Here is an 18,244-nt window from a genome sequence, read left to right as displayed (position 1 = left end):
GGAGGGACCTGAGCTGAGTGTCCTCTTGGAGGTGTGGTGGTGACTTCTGCACCCTGTATTTTGCAATACAGGTGAGCATGGTGATGTTAAGACAAACAGTGTTTTCTGAATCAGAGCTAGCTCATTAGAGCAGTCTTAACAGTAGGGATCAGTCTGCCTCTTTCCTTTATGTACAGTGTTGGTGTGTCCACTGGGATATCTTCCATATTTTCTTCCAGGATCCTAGATCTGGGCTGTTTCAAAGTAATCTCTACTGAGATTCTTCTTGCAAGTAATTGTTGGCTTATTCTTGTTACGTTTGAATCTCTGCTTTAAACTCAGGAAGAAAAGATTTAACCAGAGGGAGGGGCAGTGGGCTGGGATGTAAAGAGGAAAGATGGGCAGAAGCCTGCATGGGAGGAAAAGCAAGCACATATTTAGTGCAGCACTTGTTGCTTTGCGTTGTTGTGATTTTCCTGCTCTGTGCTGGGGAGGGCAGGTTCCTTCTGCCAGCCTTTGATCGTGCTCTGTTGCGTTTTGCAGGCCACGCCAGCCCCCGTTACATCCGCTGTACGACCTACTGCTTCCCAGTGACCTCAGACATGGCCAAGCAGGCCCGCATCCCCCTGGCAGCTGTCATCCAGCCCTTCGCTGCTGTTCCACCTAACGAGGTAGGGCGTTCTGAGTATCGCTCCTCTGGCCTTCTGGCTCCAAGTTACTGCAGACTTGTTCTTCTGTGATTGGGTTGGCAGCGACGGTGTTTTATCTCGGGCTGAAGACTGAGGTGTGCTTGGGTCATGGTGTAACTTCAAAGGACAAAAGTTGTTATTTGGAAAAGGTACAGGAGTGATGACTCCCCTGGATTTCTGGTGTTTTCTCAAGTGCCTCTAGTTTATGCCAGCTTTGTCAGTTGCTTACTCTGCTGGATCTCTGTAGTTTTAGGCAAAGGTATTAAAAAGAGGATGACCACAAACTGTATGAAGTTAATTTTAATATGTGGAGAGTTAGATTTGAAGAAAGACATTCTTCCACTGAGGTCTTTAGAAAATAATTTAATTGCACGACAGACCAAGAAGATAATTGGGTTTTCTACATGGATGTGCTGAGTCACAGAAAGAAGACAAATGTAACCAACCATTTTTGGCTGTCATTTGAAGGCGCTAGCCTTTTCTGACATAACCATCTCTAGTGACCCTCCACATTCAAAACATCCCTAGTTCTTCTGCAGATTTTTTTCTGCAGTATTCTCTGCTCTTAAAACAATTACCCAGGTTTTCTGGCACCCCCAGAGGATTGTATCAGTGGCAGGGATAAATCCATTTTTCAAGTGCGGCATTTAGCTGCATCATCTGTGGGATTATCTTGCTTGGTCTTCATCTGCTGTGTCCTCCATTGCTTCTAAATTCTTCAGCTTCTAAATTCTGCGAGGTCTGCAGAATGCATTTCCTTTTCATGTCCTACATTGATTTACTCCAGAGTGCTGTGTCATGGGAAAGAAGCAGGGATTTCATCAAAGTTGTAGTATGTGATTGTGTCTTCAAAAACTCCTCATAAACTGCCCACAGAGGAAAGCCTAATTAAAATTGCTAAGACATTCAGTGCTTGGTTTTGCAGTCTGATTTTTCTTGAACTTTGTTTTATTGCTTATAAATTCTTAGTATTTTTTTTTTATATATATGTTGGAAAAAAGCAGATGTTGCTCTTTATCAGGATGGATAACTTCCAACCCAGCAGACCTCTGTAGTTTGAAATGAGAGTATTATTTTAGCAGAGTAGATTGTAGTTATCTTCTCTGTGGTCCACAGGGAAGCAGGATGTATTACTGATGGCTCTGCAGATACAAAGTCTCACCATTTGTCTGCTAGACAGCAACTCCGGGTTTCATTCCAGTTCTTGAGGGAAGTGTGCACACTTGGCTTGTTGCCCCCCCTGCATTTTCTCCTGGATGAAACTCCTGCTGTTGCTTCTCCACCCCTTCACTTTATCAGCCAGCCTTTGCTCTTTATCACCCTTGATCCCAGTTTCTGTGCCCAGGTGGCACTTCCAAAATCCACTTTCACGTTGGCTCTTCATCTGTGCATCTTGCACTCAGAGTCTGCCTCTAGTCCTTTGTTTCCCACACATGGCTTCCTTGTCTCTAGCATTGTGTTTGGACAGGGTGATCAATGAGTTGCTAAAATCTAAATCTACATAAATTTGCAGTATGTCCAAACATTTGGGCTCAGCCAAGTTCAGGGGGGTTTTCCTGGGGTTGGCAAGAAGATGTTCTCGGTGACCCACCCGTTGTGAAGTGTTTGTGCTCTCGAGCTGTTGGAAAGGTCAGTGGGGCTCATTAATCTGTAAAGAGCAATGTGTTTTTCTCTAGCTTCTCTTTTGGAGGAGCCTGAAAAATGTCTTTCAAAATTGGCAAAAGCCCAGTGTGGAAAATTTTAGTCAGAACAATTATAGCTTGGTAAAATTGTAAGAACTAAGGAGATAGTGTTAGAGTGGGAAGAGCTGGGCAGTCTTAGCTGAGGCAGTTTTTCCATGGCTTGCCTGTGCCCTTTGTCTTCATTGCTGCTGCCAAAATAAGATCGTACTCTTAAGATTTCCTAATAAAAATGGTCTTCCATATGGGATTTATAACTCCTTTAATTTTGAAAAGCCACTTAATTTGAAAGAACTGGGCTTTTTATAGAGGTAAAATACATTCAGGGGCTTATATGTGTTTCTGAACTTCCTAGTATGGTGTGTTCTGCCTGAAAGTGGTGACTTCAAGGCACAGCAAGTTCTTTGTTTCAGAAATAGCCACTCTACTTTAGAGACAGTGCCTTTAACAGTGTCTACAGGTGATACTCATCACCTGCTGTTGGGTTATTAAAGTGAAAATCTGTCCAATTTTTTTATTTCTTGATAAACAGCATGTTATCCATAATAACTGCAGAAAAAAATAGTTAAGAAAGAAGAGAAATAGCTAAATCTTCTGGCAGTGGCAGAATTAGGTATGTATAGAAAGGGAGAGCCCCGTTGTAGAGACTTTACTCTCTTTCTTAATTGAACACAGTCACCCTGTGGGTGGATGAATTGGAAACGTAATGGATTTTTTTTTTTAGAAAATAAACTTTCACTTGCCTTCATGGGGGCAGTAACTCAACTGGAAATTGTGTTCTGGGTATTTGCTTCCTTTGACTGAGGATACAAGAAGAGATGGAGATGAAAGATTCAGGGAGCTTTCAACTATAAGGTTTAGATCTGGTGACTTCACAGTATTCTCACACTTTCAGCTGGAAAGTTTTCCAAAGGGGAAAAGGTAATTTGTGATTTCAGAAAGTCTGAAAGGTAGATTTAAGTTCATTATTCACTGTGGGTCTTTTTGGCCAAGTGTAATGTCTACACAGAGGGACTGGTGTTCTGCCTCCAAAAGTGAAGTGGGAATATTAACAGGCAAAGTCAGGTTTTATTTTTTTTTTTTTTAATTTATTTTAGCTAACATCTGAGAAAAAGTTGTCAGGAACAAAAAAATGTCAAAAAATTGAACAGGGATGTCTTTTGAAGAGGTTTACACCTGATATCTCCATTTCTAGTAAACAATAGGATATGAATTATCTCTGTAGGAGAAAATGAGAACAGAAATTGAAATCATAACGTTGGTAGATAAGGATGGTAAATGAAAGGATCTCATGCATGTCTTTGGATGAGTGGAATGTGTTTCAAGTGAACCCCCAAACAAACAGAGTTTACCCCTGCAGTGAGAAAGAAAAAAATGAAATATGTAACCCGGTAAAGCTGCACAATGAAAGTGTTGTAGAGAAGCCATAATTAAACTTGAGATAGTAGCTGGTCACACTGAGGAGAAGGTCACAAATGAGGCTTTACTTCAGAAATGTTAAATTACACATGAGAGCAAATTTAAGGCATAAGTGGAGACCAGTGGGTAAAGAGGGTTTTAGGGTTGTGTTTGATACCCCAGGGACAGGTGAGGTAGCAGCACTTGGCTTGCAGGCACTGAGACTCAGAAGGGCAAGTGAAAGGGATTTAGTCAGAAAAGTCCTCAAGCTAAAAGTTAGTGGGGGAAAATCTGTGGAGGGCACACAGTCTTTTAGAGGTTGCTACAAAAAACCTGCAGCCAATCTAAAAAATCATAAACCAATGAACTTTGCCTGTGCACTGCTTATCATTGGAAACAAAGGCTGTTAAAACATTCATGCCTTCCCTCCTCTGCCAATGTCTTAAATGCACTACAAATTTCACAGTTTTATCTTTCCAAGTCCGTATTTATTATTTCTCAAACATAACAGTTCATTTTCACGCTCCTGATTTGGATGATCTATGAAAAGTATTTGTTTGTTATAGATGGAGAGTACGGTATCATTGTTTGACAGAACTTATTTTTAGTCCACCAGTGCTTTAGCAACAGTCTATAAAAATAAACTAGCTCTCACAGTTATCATGCTAGACCAAGCCCTACATAAATTTGTTTTGGAGATGGATTAGTGTTTCCAGAGCCTAAATAAACCATGTGATCTTGATTTAGCATTAATGCTACTTGCTATCAAAAGTTAAAGTTAGTTAAAAGAGTATTTCATGTTGTAAAATTCAATATAAACAATTTTAATAATCATCTCTATCTTTAAATATTTAAATATCTATATTGCTGCCTTCTTTGCTCCTTAGTAGTTTTGTGTCATTGTTCTCTACCGTGTTCTTTCCTATTTATTTAAATTTATTGGTTTTTAGAGATATCTACTGGTGGGAATCTAATATTTTGCTTCCATTTTCTCCTCAGTTCATTAACTAGTTAAGAGAATGGAATTGCTTCTCAGAAATGCTGGTGTTCACGAGCTAAAAGCCATTTTACCTTTTCAGAATAGTGAAATTCGATGAGGCCCGGTGTGGCTGAGCTGTTTGGAAAGCTGTGGTTTTTACAGGGATGATAGTACAGGTTCCTAGCTGGAGTTATAAGGTTGGCAGCAGCTAAAAATCAAGTGAGGTGGATAACTAAAAACGTGATCCAATGTTACCAGTGGAGTTTTTGTTAAGGAAGTCCTCATGCTCCTCCAATCTACTTTGGACTCTGTGGGAAGCAGGTTCTGTTGTCCCTGATTTACAGCTAGTGAGCAGGGCAGGCAGGCTGTGGCTGTAGTTTGAAGCTGATGTTTTGATAGACACACACAAAGTGTGTGCAAGTGCAATTCATTAGCACTTCTGTGCTTGTGCAGAGCTTTGATTTGAGGAGAATGAAGAATGCTTAGTCTGCAAGATGAAATTATTCCAACTGAACATCCTGCTGAGGGTTCCTTTGTATTAGGAATGCGTTAATAAGCTGGCTTTGAAGAAGAGAGGTGCTTGCTAATAATACCTAGCCACTGTAAAAAGCCATCATTTGGGTTTTACCCTTTCATTTCTGTCTTTTATTTGGTTACTTTTTCACAGGAGGCTGTTACTGCATAAAGCTTGGCTAATTTAAGAGCTTTTAACAGGGGATTCTGTTGAAGGGTTCTTTCCTCAAAAGGGTTACATTATATCAACTAGGTCATGCTTATCTGCACAGTGGCTGACTTGACAGAAATCAGGACATCTCTCTGTCATGACATCCCTCCACAAGAGCAGAGTTGGACAGTAAAATTGTCCATAATGCTAGCATTATCTTGAATGCTTTTAAGGAAATTGTTTGAAGAACAGGTTCTGGAAGAGCTGCTGTTGACACTTCTGTCCTGCTGTCTGTATGGATTATTTTGTTTGTTCTTGTGTCAGGATGTCCAAGATCTAGCAGGGAATGATTTTGTCAATATCTTTGAGTTGTTGTGTTTGTTTTAAAATGTGGTGGGAATAGAAGACCTGTATAAGTGATGTACCTTAATACATGTCACTGTATAGTGTGCTGGTGTGAGCCTAAACATACGTTTTCCAGGCATTAAAATAAAACCATTTCCAGTGTATCCTTGTTGGTGCTCTCATTTAGGAGAGAACTGAGACTTTGGGCTCATAGTTTTGAGTCTACTTGGAGCAAGGCAATCTTTGTTGCTCTGTCAAAGCAGTTTTAATTTTTTTAGCTAATTAGTGGCAGGTTAATGTTTGGGGGTTTTGCTAAGCTCCTCTGAGGTGCCAGACTCTGCCATTCACGGTGTGGAGAGCCCAGAACTCCCAAGCATCTGCAGGTGCTTTGCCCAGAAAGTGTCACACCACTCTGGAGGTCAATGCCTGTAAGCTTGGTTTCACAATGCCTAATTTAGAGGTGCATAAATCCTGTATTAGATGAGGCTTTCTTTATGGAGTATGCCCTGTGCTACTCTGCACTTGGTAGTAAATCATTTGGAACTGGATTGCTTCCCAAGACTTCATCATCAAGGAGAAAGTTTTTTGTTAGCCTGAACTTTGTTAGCCTTAACTGCACTCTGTAACTAGAATGAGCATTCAGAGGCAGGTTTAGCAATGGCTTTTGCAGCAGAGCTGCTTCTAACTGAAGCAAATTTTCTCATTTACTTTCTTCTGTCATTTGGTTTTTAGTATACATTGAAAAATAGTCCTAAAATGTACCCTTTATTTTAAAATACTTCTGTTGGTATGTTGGTCCCTGCACCACTGTTATTATGGTAAGGATGTAATTCTGATAGATATGAAAACAGTGATTTGAAAATATGACATTTATATAATCTTATATTGTAATCAGAGTTCCTGACTGATTTTATACAAATTTGAAACTATGAGAAAAAGCCTTTGTGAGGATGTTGTAATTAGTTTTTGTTAAGTCAGAGACTGTGATTTTCCTTCAGAATTGTAATGGCAGAAGAAAAATGTAATGTAAGCAAGAACACATATAAAAGGGAAATAAAAAGTAATAGTTAAATTTGTTTAATTAACTGGCCAGTAATACCGATAATTTGTTTTGCTAACAAAAATGACACTCAAGTTAAAAATCACTTGGGCTATTGATGTCACTTGAAAATTTCAGAGTCTGAACACACTGGTGTTGAGTAAGTTCCAGAGCAAAGGTTTGCATTTTGCTTTTTAAACTGGAGTTCTTCTTTCATATTTTATTTATCTATGCATGTTATGCAATGTTGTATTTTGGATGCCACCATATGAAGTCTGTTATTATGTGGAAGTTGTGTGTGTGCTAAGTAGAGACACACATCATCTCCTCAGCAGAGGAGGTCTGTGTCCTTCACAGGATTGCTTTCCTCATGTCATGGTCTAAGCCCAGGCAGTTCACTCCCCAACCAGTGGGATCAGGGAGAGAATGGGAAGGGAAAAAGCTGGAAAACTCATGGCTTGAGACAAAGATTAATCGGGAAGGCAAAAGCCACACATGCCAATAAATCAAATCAAGGAATTAGTTCACACTTCCCATGGGCACCCAGATGTTCAGCCATCCCCAGGAGAGCAGAGCCCCAACACAGTAATGGTACCTTGGGAAGACAAACATCATCACTGCAAGTGTCCCCATTCCTTGTTCTTCCCCCCATTTTACATACTGACCATGAGGCCGTAGGTCTGGGGTATCCCTGTGCTCAGTTGGGGTCAGCTCCTCAGTCTCCTCCCAGTGTGGAAGGCTGGAAGGGCCTTGGCCCTGGGTGAGCCCTGCTCAGCAAGGACAGAAACATCTCTGTGTTATCATCTTTGTGCTCAGCACATATCCAATACACAGCCCCATTCCAGGCACTGTGAGGAAAACTGACTGTACCCCAGGCCAAAGCAGCACACTGCTGTATCTCAGTTCCACACAGCTGTGACATCCAGCTGTGCTAATAAAAGAGAGGAGGGTGGTTGTAAGTCACATACAAATATTATTAATGTTTGAAGGTTCTGGAGTCTGCTTGGAGCATCCCAGTTATTGTAGTAGCAAAAGTATTCATGAAAGAGAGACAGATTGGGAACATTGTGACCTGATGTGGTATTTGTGAAGTAACAGTTAGTTTTACTATTGACCTTCAAAACTACCATCCTAGAAAGGACTTGACTTTTATAAAGGGCATGAAACTCATCCTGAATGTCCTTGCTACAGAGGTGAAGCTGTTCAGTGCTGCTTTTTGTTCACATAGCAAGAATTCTCCTTGTACTTTCTAAGTTCTCCTGTGGCAATTGGCTAGCTTTAGCTGGCTTGGGAATGCAGCATGATGCTTTAACTATGCCCAGTTCTTAGTGATTTCAAATTAATTAGCCTTGGAGGTATGTTCACTAATAAATATTGTCCAGGAAAGGCTGCACATAAGCAGAATGATTCTTTCTATCTCTAATTAAAATACTCGTAAACATTTCTTTGTTTTTTTTTTCTAATTAAAGTTTCTTTCTTTGATATATTTGGCTGTGCAAAAGTAGGAACCAGGCAGTTCCTGTTGTGAAAGTTCTCAGGAATGCAAACATGAGTAGTCAATTTAAAAAGTCAAAGTCATGCCATCTAACAAAAGAGAAACAGCTCTGGTTTTGAGGAGGGAAACCTTCCACTCATTGGATTTTAATGCATGATCAGCAATTGCTTTTCTCTCTTATGCTAATAAAATACATTATGTATATGGACACACATCTGCCTGTCCACATATATATGTGTGTGTCTAAAAAGGAAAAATTCCCAACGTCTAATTGGTCCCTAAAGTTATTGATAGTCCAGCAGACCAAAATGGGTCTGAAATCCAACGTGGGGTTTGGCTTTTGTTGTTGCTGTGAGGCTGTGAATAACATTGATAATGTTCTGGTACAGAATTTCATCTAGGTAAGTGTTGTTTCAGAGGTCACTATAGCACATTGAGATTCATGTATAAACTGAAATAGTTGTTCTCTAAACCTAGAGCTGCGTGTTCCATGAGCACTGTTTGGAGTGTTGCTTTATTGCCTCTCCTAAGGATATAGAAATGGACACAGCTTTGTTTGCATTAAACGGTCTTGGACTTTTTAAAGCAGAAGTGATGTGCCAAGTAATCCATTATCTTTGTATTTTACAGGCTGTGCCTGTGTTTTAAGCTGGTGTTGGGTTCATCATTTATTTAGCTATCTTTAAAAAAAACCTGAAAGGATGAACTTAGCTTGATAAATTATACAGCACCATACAGTAAGAGACTGGGCCTGTCTAGAAATCAGTATTCAATGCCCAGCTTCAGTCTGATATTTTGAAGATCCTTTAGAACTCTCCTGCAGTGATTTGCAGAAAAACAGAAGTCACACCTGAATGAGGTGTCTTTAAGTTCCGTTTGGTTTTGTAAAATGAGCCAGAGAGAGATCATATCACTGAAAATCCAACTCCAATTTTAATGTGAAAGTCTTATGACCAGTAAAGCTAATCCCTTGTAATTACTGCTTACCATTTCTGTAGAGAACTTTTTGAACCTTTCCTGTTTTACTTTTCTGTGGTTTTACAGCTGGTGTAACAATCTTGCCTAGGAGTCTCAGACAAGGGCTGCAGTGCTGTTCCACCTGTGGTACTGATGGCGTGGGAAGTGGAGCTGTGGATTGGTACAGCCCTGAATCTCAGCCCTGGCATGTGCTTATCATCCTCAGGGGTGCTAACAGCAGGAACAGTGCTGTCCTAGGGCAGTTTTGTCTGGCCCTTGTTCTTCCCTTGGGTTTGTGCCTCTGCAGCAGCTCCCACTCCTGCTGGGTTGTGTGGACTGGGCTGAGGCAGGTCTGGTCCGAGAGCTGATGGGTTTCAAGTGCTAACATTGTGGAAGTGTGTTGTGCAGCACCATTTCTCGATTAGCCAATTTCACGCTCCTGCTTCTATCATCACTTAATCCTGGCTGCTGGCCTTGCCTCAAGATACAGCCTGTCCTGCAGTCTGCACTGCAAAGCTGAGAGGTGCTGCATTGCACTGCCCTCTTAACACTTGGCACTCCCACCCTGGGATCATGAGCAGCAGAACTGGGGATGCCTCTCTGGAGCATGGATAATGAACTTTTTCCCTTTTTCTTCCTCTCCTTCTCTCACCTGTATGATACAGAAGCTCTAAAGAAGTAAGCTAACTAATTTTGGTATTTTTTTTACATCATTACATTACATCATTACATTTTTTTTATTATTATTACATGTATTTTCCCCATCCTCAAACTTCTGTGAATCCTCACGTTGAATAGAGTGTAGTCTGTATTTACAGTCTTGATGCTTCCAACTCTGCTCAGTTAATTGCAATATTCCCTTTAAAAAGGGAATGCTGAGTAAGGATTTCAGGGATGGGCTGAGGTATGATACACAGAAGCTGATAAATAGTTTTCTGGTTTTTTTCCTACGCACTGGATCATATCCCACATGCAGCATCCACTTGAAATTCAGCTCCTGTGCCATGGTGTGTTTTGCTGTGCTGTGTATGCAGAGGAGTGTGCAGCCTGGGTCTGGAGGGGCTTTGAGCAAGGAGGTTTGAACATGTTTTTGGCATTTTTTTGTGGTCTGTGAAAACCAGGCTAGGGCCAGGAGACCCTGCATCACATGGGTGATGTTAGAGCCTTTCTGTGAAATCAATAGAAGCGTGGTATGGAAAGCAGCTGAACCTGCTGTGAACCTTGTGGAGGAGATAGTCCAAATTGGCTTGAGTCATCAGCTGAGGAAGCTGAGCACGTTCAACATCTGAAAACCAAGAGTAGGCAAAATAACTCCTGCCTTCAGAGGGAATGGCTTCTGATAAAAGACAGTGGGAACATCACAAAGGGAAATGCTTTCTTGACGTTTTAATGTGACTCAGTAAAGCAACTCAAAACCAAGGGATTATTTGTAGACTGGTTAATCTTTCTCAAAAGCAATCTATGTTGATAGAATAAAAGAAAACAAACCCCTTCAGCAGTGCTAGGAAACAGAGACACTTTGCTTCATGACCTATTTTTTTTTTTTTCCAAAAACACCAGTGTTATATTTCAGAATTCTCTTTGATTATCCAGTGGAGTTTTTTGTCATCTTTTTACTGTACTAATTAAACACAACATTTTCCTGGGGCAGCGGTGCCACACTTGGACAAAGGCTCCCCCTTTGTTCATTAGAAAGTTATGTTGTGTGGCATATCTTGAAATTCTCATAGGAATATTTTAGTGACTAGATTTGCATCAATGTAACTGTTAGTAACAACTCTAGGAGCACTGCTTACACTGTAAGGTTGTGATGTAGACACTGATCTGTTTATTTTGTTGTCTGAGAAATGGCTCATTTTCTTCACTATCTCTATGTGCCTCTCTTGTTTTCCAGAGGATCTCTCACTTAGGATTTCTCTCTTTACAATGTTTTCCCAGAGATGTACCATGATGATCTGGAGCTTTAGCACAGTCCTTACTCCTACACTTAAAATTTGCAGCTGTGGTCCAGATCCTGCAATATGAATATGGTGATAGCTTGCAGGCATCACCCTCAGGAGCGTGTCAGGACTACATTTTTATAGCAAGCAATAGAAATTCAGCTTTCTCAGACTTTAAAGTGCAGGTTACAGTCCCTTTGGAAATTTTTATGGATGTGTTTTATCTTGGAGCTATGCCACCAATGTCTGTATGTTGCTTTGTGATACTTTTCTGACTCCTGAGAGATGGTCTTGCTGAAATATTTCCAAAATAAAACTTCTCTTACTGCAGCTATATTTGGGGTTAAGTTATGGTTTATCAGATCAGCTCTCAGGGCTTGCACTTGAGCGGGGCCTCAAGGTTCCAGAGAAATTAAAGTTTGTGCGGATCCCTTGCAGCGTTTTCCATCTCCCACCCAGTCCTTCTTTGCTTTAACCTAAAATTACAATGTTGTTCCTCCCAGCAAAACTGATTCTTTCTGAGACTAGAGAGAAAGAAAATGCTGATACTTTGTGAGTGGAAAGGCAAAAGAAATGGGAGTATTGCATTTACTTAAAAGAAAACCAAACTCCCAAGATTAAAAATCTCTTTCTTAATTTTACCCCATTCTCTGCTGCTATGAGAGTTTGCCACTGATTTCGATGGGAACATAAAGGAATCTCTCTGCTTTTTCTTTTGGTGTACAGTGACATCTACAGAGAGTAGAGCACACCAAACAAGACTTTCCCATTCAGTATCACTTTTTTTTTTTTTTTTACTGTTCTGCTTTTATGTGTCCTTAATTTAAACTCAGGACTTTTTACATGCACAGTTTTATTTACATTTGTACATTCCCCCAGAAATCTACTTTTTTTTAAATGTTATTTAACCCTGACAAAAATTACTTTGATGTTTGGAAGTGCAATAGCAGTTTACACACAGAGATAGAAATTCCTTTCTCTTGATGGGGTGGTGGGATGTCTGGTTCTACAGTGTGATGCATTGAAGGATTGCAGCTTTTTGGAGATGAAGCTTCTTTCACAGCTGTGTTGTTCACATCAAGACGTGGGGTTTTGATGCTTTTGGTTTGAGTTCTTATTCTGAAGTTATCATGCAGATAGCTTTTACTTTAAATATGTTAATTTTTGATGTAATGTTTTCAAGTGTTAAAGAAAACACTAAAATGTAAGTTCCATTTATTTTCTAAAAATTCCAGTTAATAAATCTGTAAGGAGACAACTGGGGCTGCTTTCAAAATTTTTCTTTGTTAGGCAGATTCCTTAATTCTGTCACAGACATTTTTGGTTGGCTTATTTCATGGGTTTATTTATTTTCCCCCTTAATTTTTTTGTCTTCAAGAAGGTAATTTATTACATGTGTGTAAGAATGTAAATACTTGGGTCTGAACTTCATGGCTTTTATTTTTTAACTGGTCTTGTTTATGTCTTTTATGTACAAGTCTTAATTTTGATATATCAAAATGTGAACATTTTGGGGAGTATTTTTTCTTGAATGTTAAATGTATCAAAGCAAGGTTGAGAGTTACTGTATCAATGTGTATAAAAGCATCAGGAGTTGGTTTAGTCTTGTTTTTTATCCCCTAGGAGGTCAGATGTTATGATAATATTAACTGCAAACCAGGTCCAGGTCTCATTAAACTAATACAGCAGAATGATAATCAGAAAATTGCCAAGTAATGAACAAAACCCAGAACTTTTAAACCTTATTAAGCCATTGTGGCTGATGAGCAAGTTTCATGGCCAAGGCTTTCATGTCTGAAAAATGACCCTGATATTTGCCAGCTGGCATTATTGGTTAATTTGGGTTAAACTCAATTTGCGTAAAGGAAAGAACACAAAGTAAAAGAATATCTCAGTGAAGCAGGAGGGAGCACTTTAAACCCATGAAGTAAAAATCTACTTGTATGTAGAAAATCCTTGACAAAACGCATCCTCATGAAGCAGTAAAGGATTAAGTATATAATAGATTAAATACACCCATTCCTTAAGAAGAGACAGAATAGTTATTGAAAAAATTAAAAAAAAAAAGAATGTGCTAGTGTGATGTGTTAGCATTGAAAGGCATTGCCAGCATTTTTCTTCTTGTAGGGATCTGCTGTGTCCAAACTCTGGACATTTTTTATTCCTGCTTTTTGAGATTTTTAGCTGGGGATGAAGGGAGTAAGAAAAAAAATAAAAAATAAAAATTAGTGTTTCACAAATAATTGAGCAAACTTCCATTTCTGTAGTGGTTTCAAGTATGACTTTTCTAACGCTAAGAATAATCACAGGAATCTTTCAATTGCTGCAGTTTGTATGGAAAGAGGCACCTGGAAAATGTCTTCCCTTAGCTGTGGGTTTTGTCAAGGGCTGTAAGCAAGCGTGGTCAGTGTAATTAAACTGACAAGTGCTTGAGGTACTGTACTTGTTTGCTGTATGTACTTTCCTTCAATAAATATTAGTATTTCTCCTAAATCTCCCCCTCTGGCTGGTGACCCTGACATCATTTAAACTGGAGTGTAGCATGAAACAAGGCAGCACGGGAGGCAGCATTTAGGACAAAATATTAAGGGCTTTCTCAGCAAATACCCTTTTGCAATTGCCAAGCAGCAGATTTCTTTAGGAAAAGCTCTATCTGGCACAGAAGCCAAAAGACCTGACTCCAGCAGATTTTTCTTAGTGAGCTGTAAAAATGACCCTCTGCTGGAGAGAATCAGCCTGAAGCCCTAAACTTCCAATGCTTGCAAAACATTGTGGGGATTTGGTCAGAATCCTTATTCTTTTCCTGATAAACATCAGAATACAGCCCATGAACTTGTGAATTTAGCCCCTGAGGGGATCTTTGGGGCTCTACAGTTTTTGTGTGAGCTGAACAATAAATGATCTCTTAATCAGGTGGTCTCTAACAAGTTAAATCTGAATTAACTCTTTGTAGCTCTCCTTGGTTTCATGTTGACATTGCTCTCTCTCTACAGACACCTCTTTATCTTGTAAACCACGGGGAGACCGGCCCCATCCGGTGCAACCGCTGCAAAGCTTACATGTGTCCCTTCATGCAGTTCATTGAAGGTGGCAGGAGGTACCAGTGTGGATTTTGCAACTGTATAAATGATGGTGAGTGACATTTCTCTAATCTGGGATTCATATCAATTCCGTAAGACTAAAAAGAAACTATTCCTAAAATTATTTTCTTGACTCGCTGGTTTAATAAAAAATAGTTTAGGGAGATGTAGTAACTAGGCTTATTTCACAAATGAAAAGAAAAAAAATCAATTCCCAGGAGTAGTAGAGGGAAACATTTTTTCAGTACAGTTTAAAAAAAAAATATACAAAAAATAATGCTCACTCATGAAGTCCATTCTGGTATGATCAAAATTTTATTTTAATTTTTTTTTTTTGCAACATAGGATACAGAAATGCTTGTGTTAATAATTTTGTGCTGAAATAAAGCATTAATTTCTTTAAGAAATGCAAATTTACAGCAAGAAGCAAATATTTAGACCCATGTTAGCTTCATCCTGTGCATGACTGTGGGTGCAATGGTTAAATAAGCTATTAATCTTACTGTGACAAGTGTTGGTTTTCACAGAAGATACCATGCCATATTTGTTCAAGTGTGCTGCATGTGACTCATAACTGTTCTTGTGCTCTTGGCAAAATCCCAAATCTTTGCCAGAACTAGCCTTTCTAGACATTTGTATCAAGCTGGATTTCCTCAGCTGGATCACAGGGCTATGGTGCTTTCCCTAATACAGTCATCTTTTCAACTCTGAAACGTGAACCTTGTCAGACTGGGTCCAACTGCTTTGCTGCCTGGAGCTCTAATGTTTGTGCAGGCATAGCAGATAATAAATTTCATCGTTTGTTAACAATTTCAACTCACATAAAGGGAAATTTAGATGCACTGGGAACACTTGAAAAAAGACATTTAAGATGCAGTAACGTTTTAAATCATCCTGCTATTACTACAGTATCTTAGTCAGAAAGCACTTAGAAAAAAAAAAAAACCCTTTGATAAGGACTAAAAATGGCTAAGAAACTAGGTTGATATTCCCCCCACTCACACACATGTGCATTTTTACAGGCAAAAATGTGAAAAATAAACATTCTGAATATGTATTCATTGAGGAACCATAAGACTGACTCTGCATAAATTGTTGGTACGAACCCGCTCGATTTCTTAGTGCTTTGAAGTATATTGCATCTGCTGAAAGAATTTGTTGTGTTATTTCTCTGTTTCCCCAATGATAAATGATTTTTCCTGTTCTTGTGTTGGCTTGTAGTCCCTCAGTTCTTCTTTCAACACCTGGACCACATGGGCCGACGGATAGACCACTATGAGAGGCCTGAGCTGTCCCTGGGATCTTACGAGTACGTGGCTACCTCGGATTATTGCCGAGTGAGTATTGCCGGTGTGCAAACCAGTGCACAGCGTTATGGCAAAACAAACAAGCTCCTTAGAATAAATGCACTTGTAAGCTGCATATCAGTTTCCAGGAACATTCTAGGAAATACGGATAGGTGTGCAGAGTACAATGTTTTTGTTCTTTTGTGCTGTGTAACGTGATATAAGTAAGTACAACCAGATTAATGGATCACCAGTCTAAGTGTGACGTGTTGGGTCCTACCCAGCATGTTGCATGGTCAGGGGATTTCTTTGAAATTCTGGTGCCTTGTAACATTTTAGATGTGTCTTCTACTCATTTGGAAGACAGACACATGCTTAAATTGCCTTCCTAGTACCCAAAACCTCAGCAAGGGAATTTGACCTTTATATCTGTTTCTGGCAAGAGTCTTCTTAGTATTCTGACCAATAAGTTACAGTGGAATTGGTTCTCTCTTCTAATATCAACTCATTGAAGAACTCAATCCAGAGCCCACTCATGTTACTCTAAATATTTGTAGTTGGTTTTATTACAGAACTGTATTTGATACTTCTGAAAGCATAAATTACTTAATCTTTTCAAACTTCAGCTCATTTTACAAAACTGCAAGTGTGACTATATCTGACTGCAGTAGAGATGTATTTTTCTGTTCTTGCTGGCATCAGGCAGAATTTTCTTCCCTTCAGTGGAGCTGAGGCTATGATAAGGTTAGAAAAAGCAACTGGGTCCTACAAAATCTTGAAGTACCTACCAGTATCTTCCTTCAGACCATCAAATTATTGCTGGTATGAGGAAAATGAGAAGGTTTGGTTCTGCTTGCTTACTAGAGCACTGCTCCAAAATCCAGCGAGGTCTCTGAGATAACCCGTAAGATTTGACTGAAATGTGGGTTAAACCCCAAAGCAGGAGAGATTGTGATGAGATGTTGCAGAAATACAATGTGAGACACTCAGTGTACATCCAGTGAAGCTCCATCAAACTCTGAAGCCTCAACTTCTGCCACTTAAATGAGGGAGTTTCCTTGACCAGTCATCCAGTCTGGTTTGCCTGTTTGCTACAAAGATTCATCCTCAGACTTACTGTAATGTTACAAAAAAGAAACCTTTTACAAAATAACACTCTGCTCTGGAAATGATAAGTCATTAAAGGTAGCATTATTTTGTAATTCACTTTTCATTTGGCTCCAAGATGCAGAGGTTCCCTTCTTTTTATAAATCCAGTTCAAGACCAGAAAGAACTGAGAAGTCATTTCCTTTTGTGCTTATCAAATGACAAGGATGAACAGCTACAAAAAATGTTAACAAATCCCAGCTGGTTTGCATTATTGCACTCCTGCTAAGCGGATGTGGTGAGAGCACAAGTCCTTGTTTCTGCCATATATTTGTCAGAACTTAGGCAGAGATTCTTTCTTAATGCTGATCTGATACAGGAGTTTAGAAGTAGTTTTTGGTGCAGTTTCTTAAAACAAGAATCCAAGTGCAGTAAACGGAACAGCTTTGAAAAATACTGCCTGCTTTTAGTTTGCTGGAATTAATCCTGATTTGCATAAGTCAGATGAGACATTATTGGGAGATCAAGGGTATAATGTTCAGTTTAGTTTAAAGTTTGCCAGGGACTAAGGATAAGTCATAACTAAAAGGTTAGATTAATTTTTCTTAACTGGAATTTTTCTAGGGTTTAGTTTAACAAGTGTAATTTGTTTAAGAGGTCAGAACTATACAAAGGAAGTGAAACTCTAATGAGAAAGCTGTCCTGAATTTGACACCAAATAATGACTACTACTCATTTAATAGGAATTAAGAAAACTCATTTTAGGAAGGTGATGTTTACTCTTGCTCTGATCATTTTGTATTAACTTACTAGGTACATCTCTTGGCATTACTTTTTTGTTTTTAAACAGAAAAGTTTACTTTTTTTTACTTACAGAAACTTGTGTCAGCAATGTATGCACGATTTGTGTGCCACTTACACTGTGGATAAGAGATACTCCCAAAGGAAAGCAGGGGTACAGAAAAAAGCCAAAATGCAAATTCATTTCAACATTTGTATTCTAGCAGAAAAGTTTGTTCTTCATCTTATCTAATGAACTGTTACCCTTTAGATATTTTATTCCATTAGAATGCTGTTTTCCAGCGATAATGTTTTATTCCAGGGCTGGACTTTACCCAATACATGTCAGCTCTCTGCAGTAGTTACTATTTACAGTTCACAGCATTTTATTCAAACAACTGAACACTGTATTTGTATTGCCTTATGGTACTACCTCTAAATTTTTTCCTCATAACAGGACACTGTCTAATTTTTCCTGTGGATGTTTGGTTTTTTTCTGTGTAGGACAAGAAGCCTCCTAATCCACCGGCTTTTATCTTCATGATTGATGTTTCATACAGAAACATAAAGAGTGGCCTAGTGAAACTCATATGTGATGAACTGAAGACTCTGCTAGATAAACTTCCAAGGTAAAGAGACGTTAATGTGCTTGGCTTAACTCACTGCACTGCACTTCTCGTGCAGATTTGCATGTGGAAAGGCTATGGAAAATGTCAGAATTTCCAGTACGGGAGTTTTTTGAGTGATAGTGACCAAATGTTCATTTTTAACACTGCTGGCAATTCTTACATTTGGGTGTCTGGGTTTACTGTAAGAACAGAAAGAATCTGCCATGCTACTGCACATG

The 18,244-nt window shown here is 39.2% G+C and overlaps 1 protein-coding gene across 4 annotated transcripts in view; it reads left to right on the top strand.

The window, feature by feature from the left end:
* The window catches only part of SEC24D (SEC24 homolog D, COPII coat complex component), a 42,117-nt gene that overhangs the window by 12,016 nt on the left and 11,857 nt on the right, over positions 1-18,244 (top strand). For all 4 annotated transcript variants that reach the window (XM_058838046.1, XM_058838047.1, XM_058838044.1 and 1 more), the window contains exons 8-11: positions 523-650; positions 14,158-14,296; positions 15,466-15,581; positions 17,902-18,026. In XM_058838046.1, the coding sequence (XP_058694029.1) occupies positions 523-650; positions 14,158-14,296; positions 15,466-15,581; positions 17,902-18,026 (508 nt within the window). The remainder of the gene's footprint in view (positions 1-522; positions 651-14,157; positions 14,297-15,465; positions 15,582-17,901; positions 18,027-18,244) is intronic.

The sequence above is a fragment of the Poecile atricapillus genome, chromosome 4, assembly GCF_030490865.1.
Source record: "Poecile atricapillus isolate bPoeAtr1 chromosome 4, bPoeAtr1.hap1, whole genome shotgun sequence".
Taxonomy (NCBI): domain Eukaryota; kingdom Metazoa; phylum Chordata; class Aves; order Passeriformes; family Paridae; genus Poecile; species Poecile atricapillus.
This window is presented reverse-complemented; position numbering and strand designations above follow the sequence as displayed.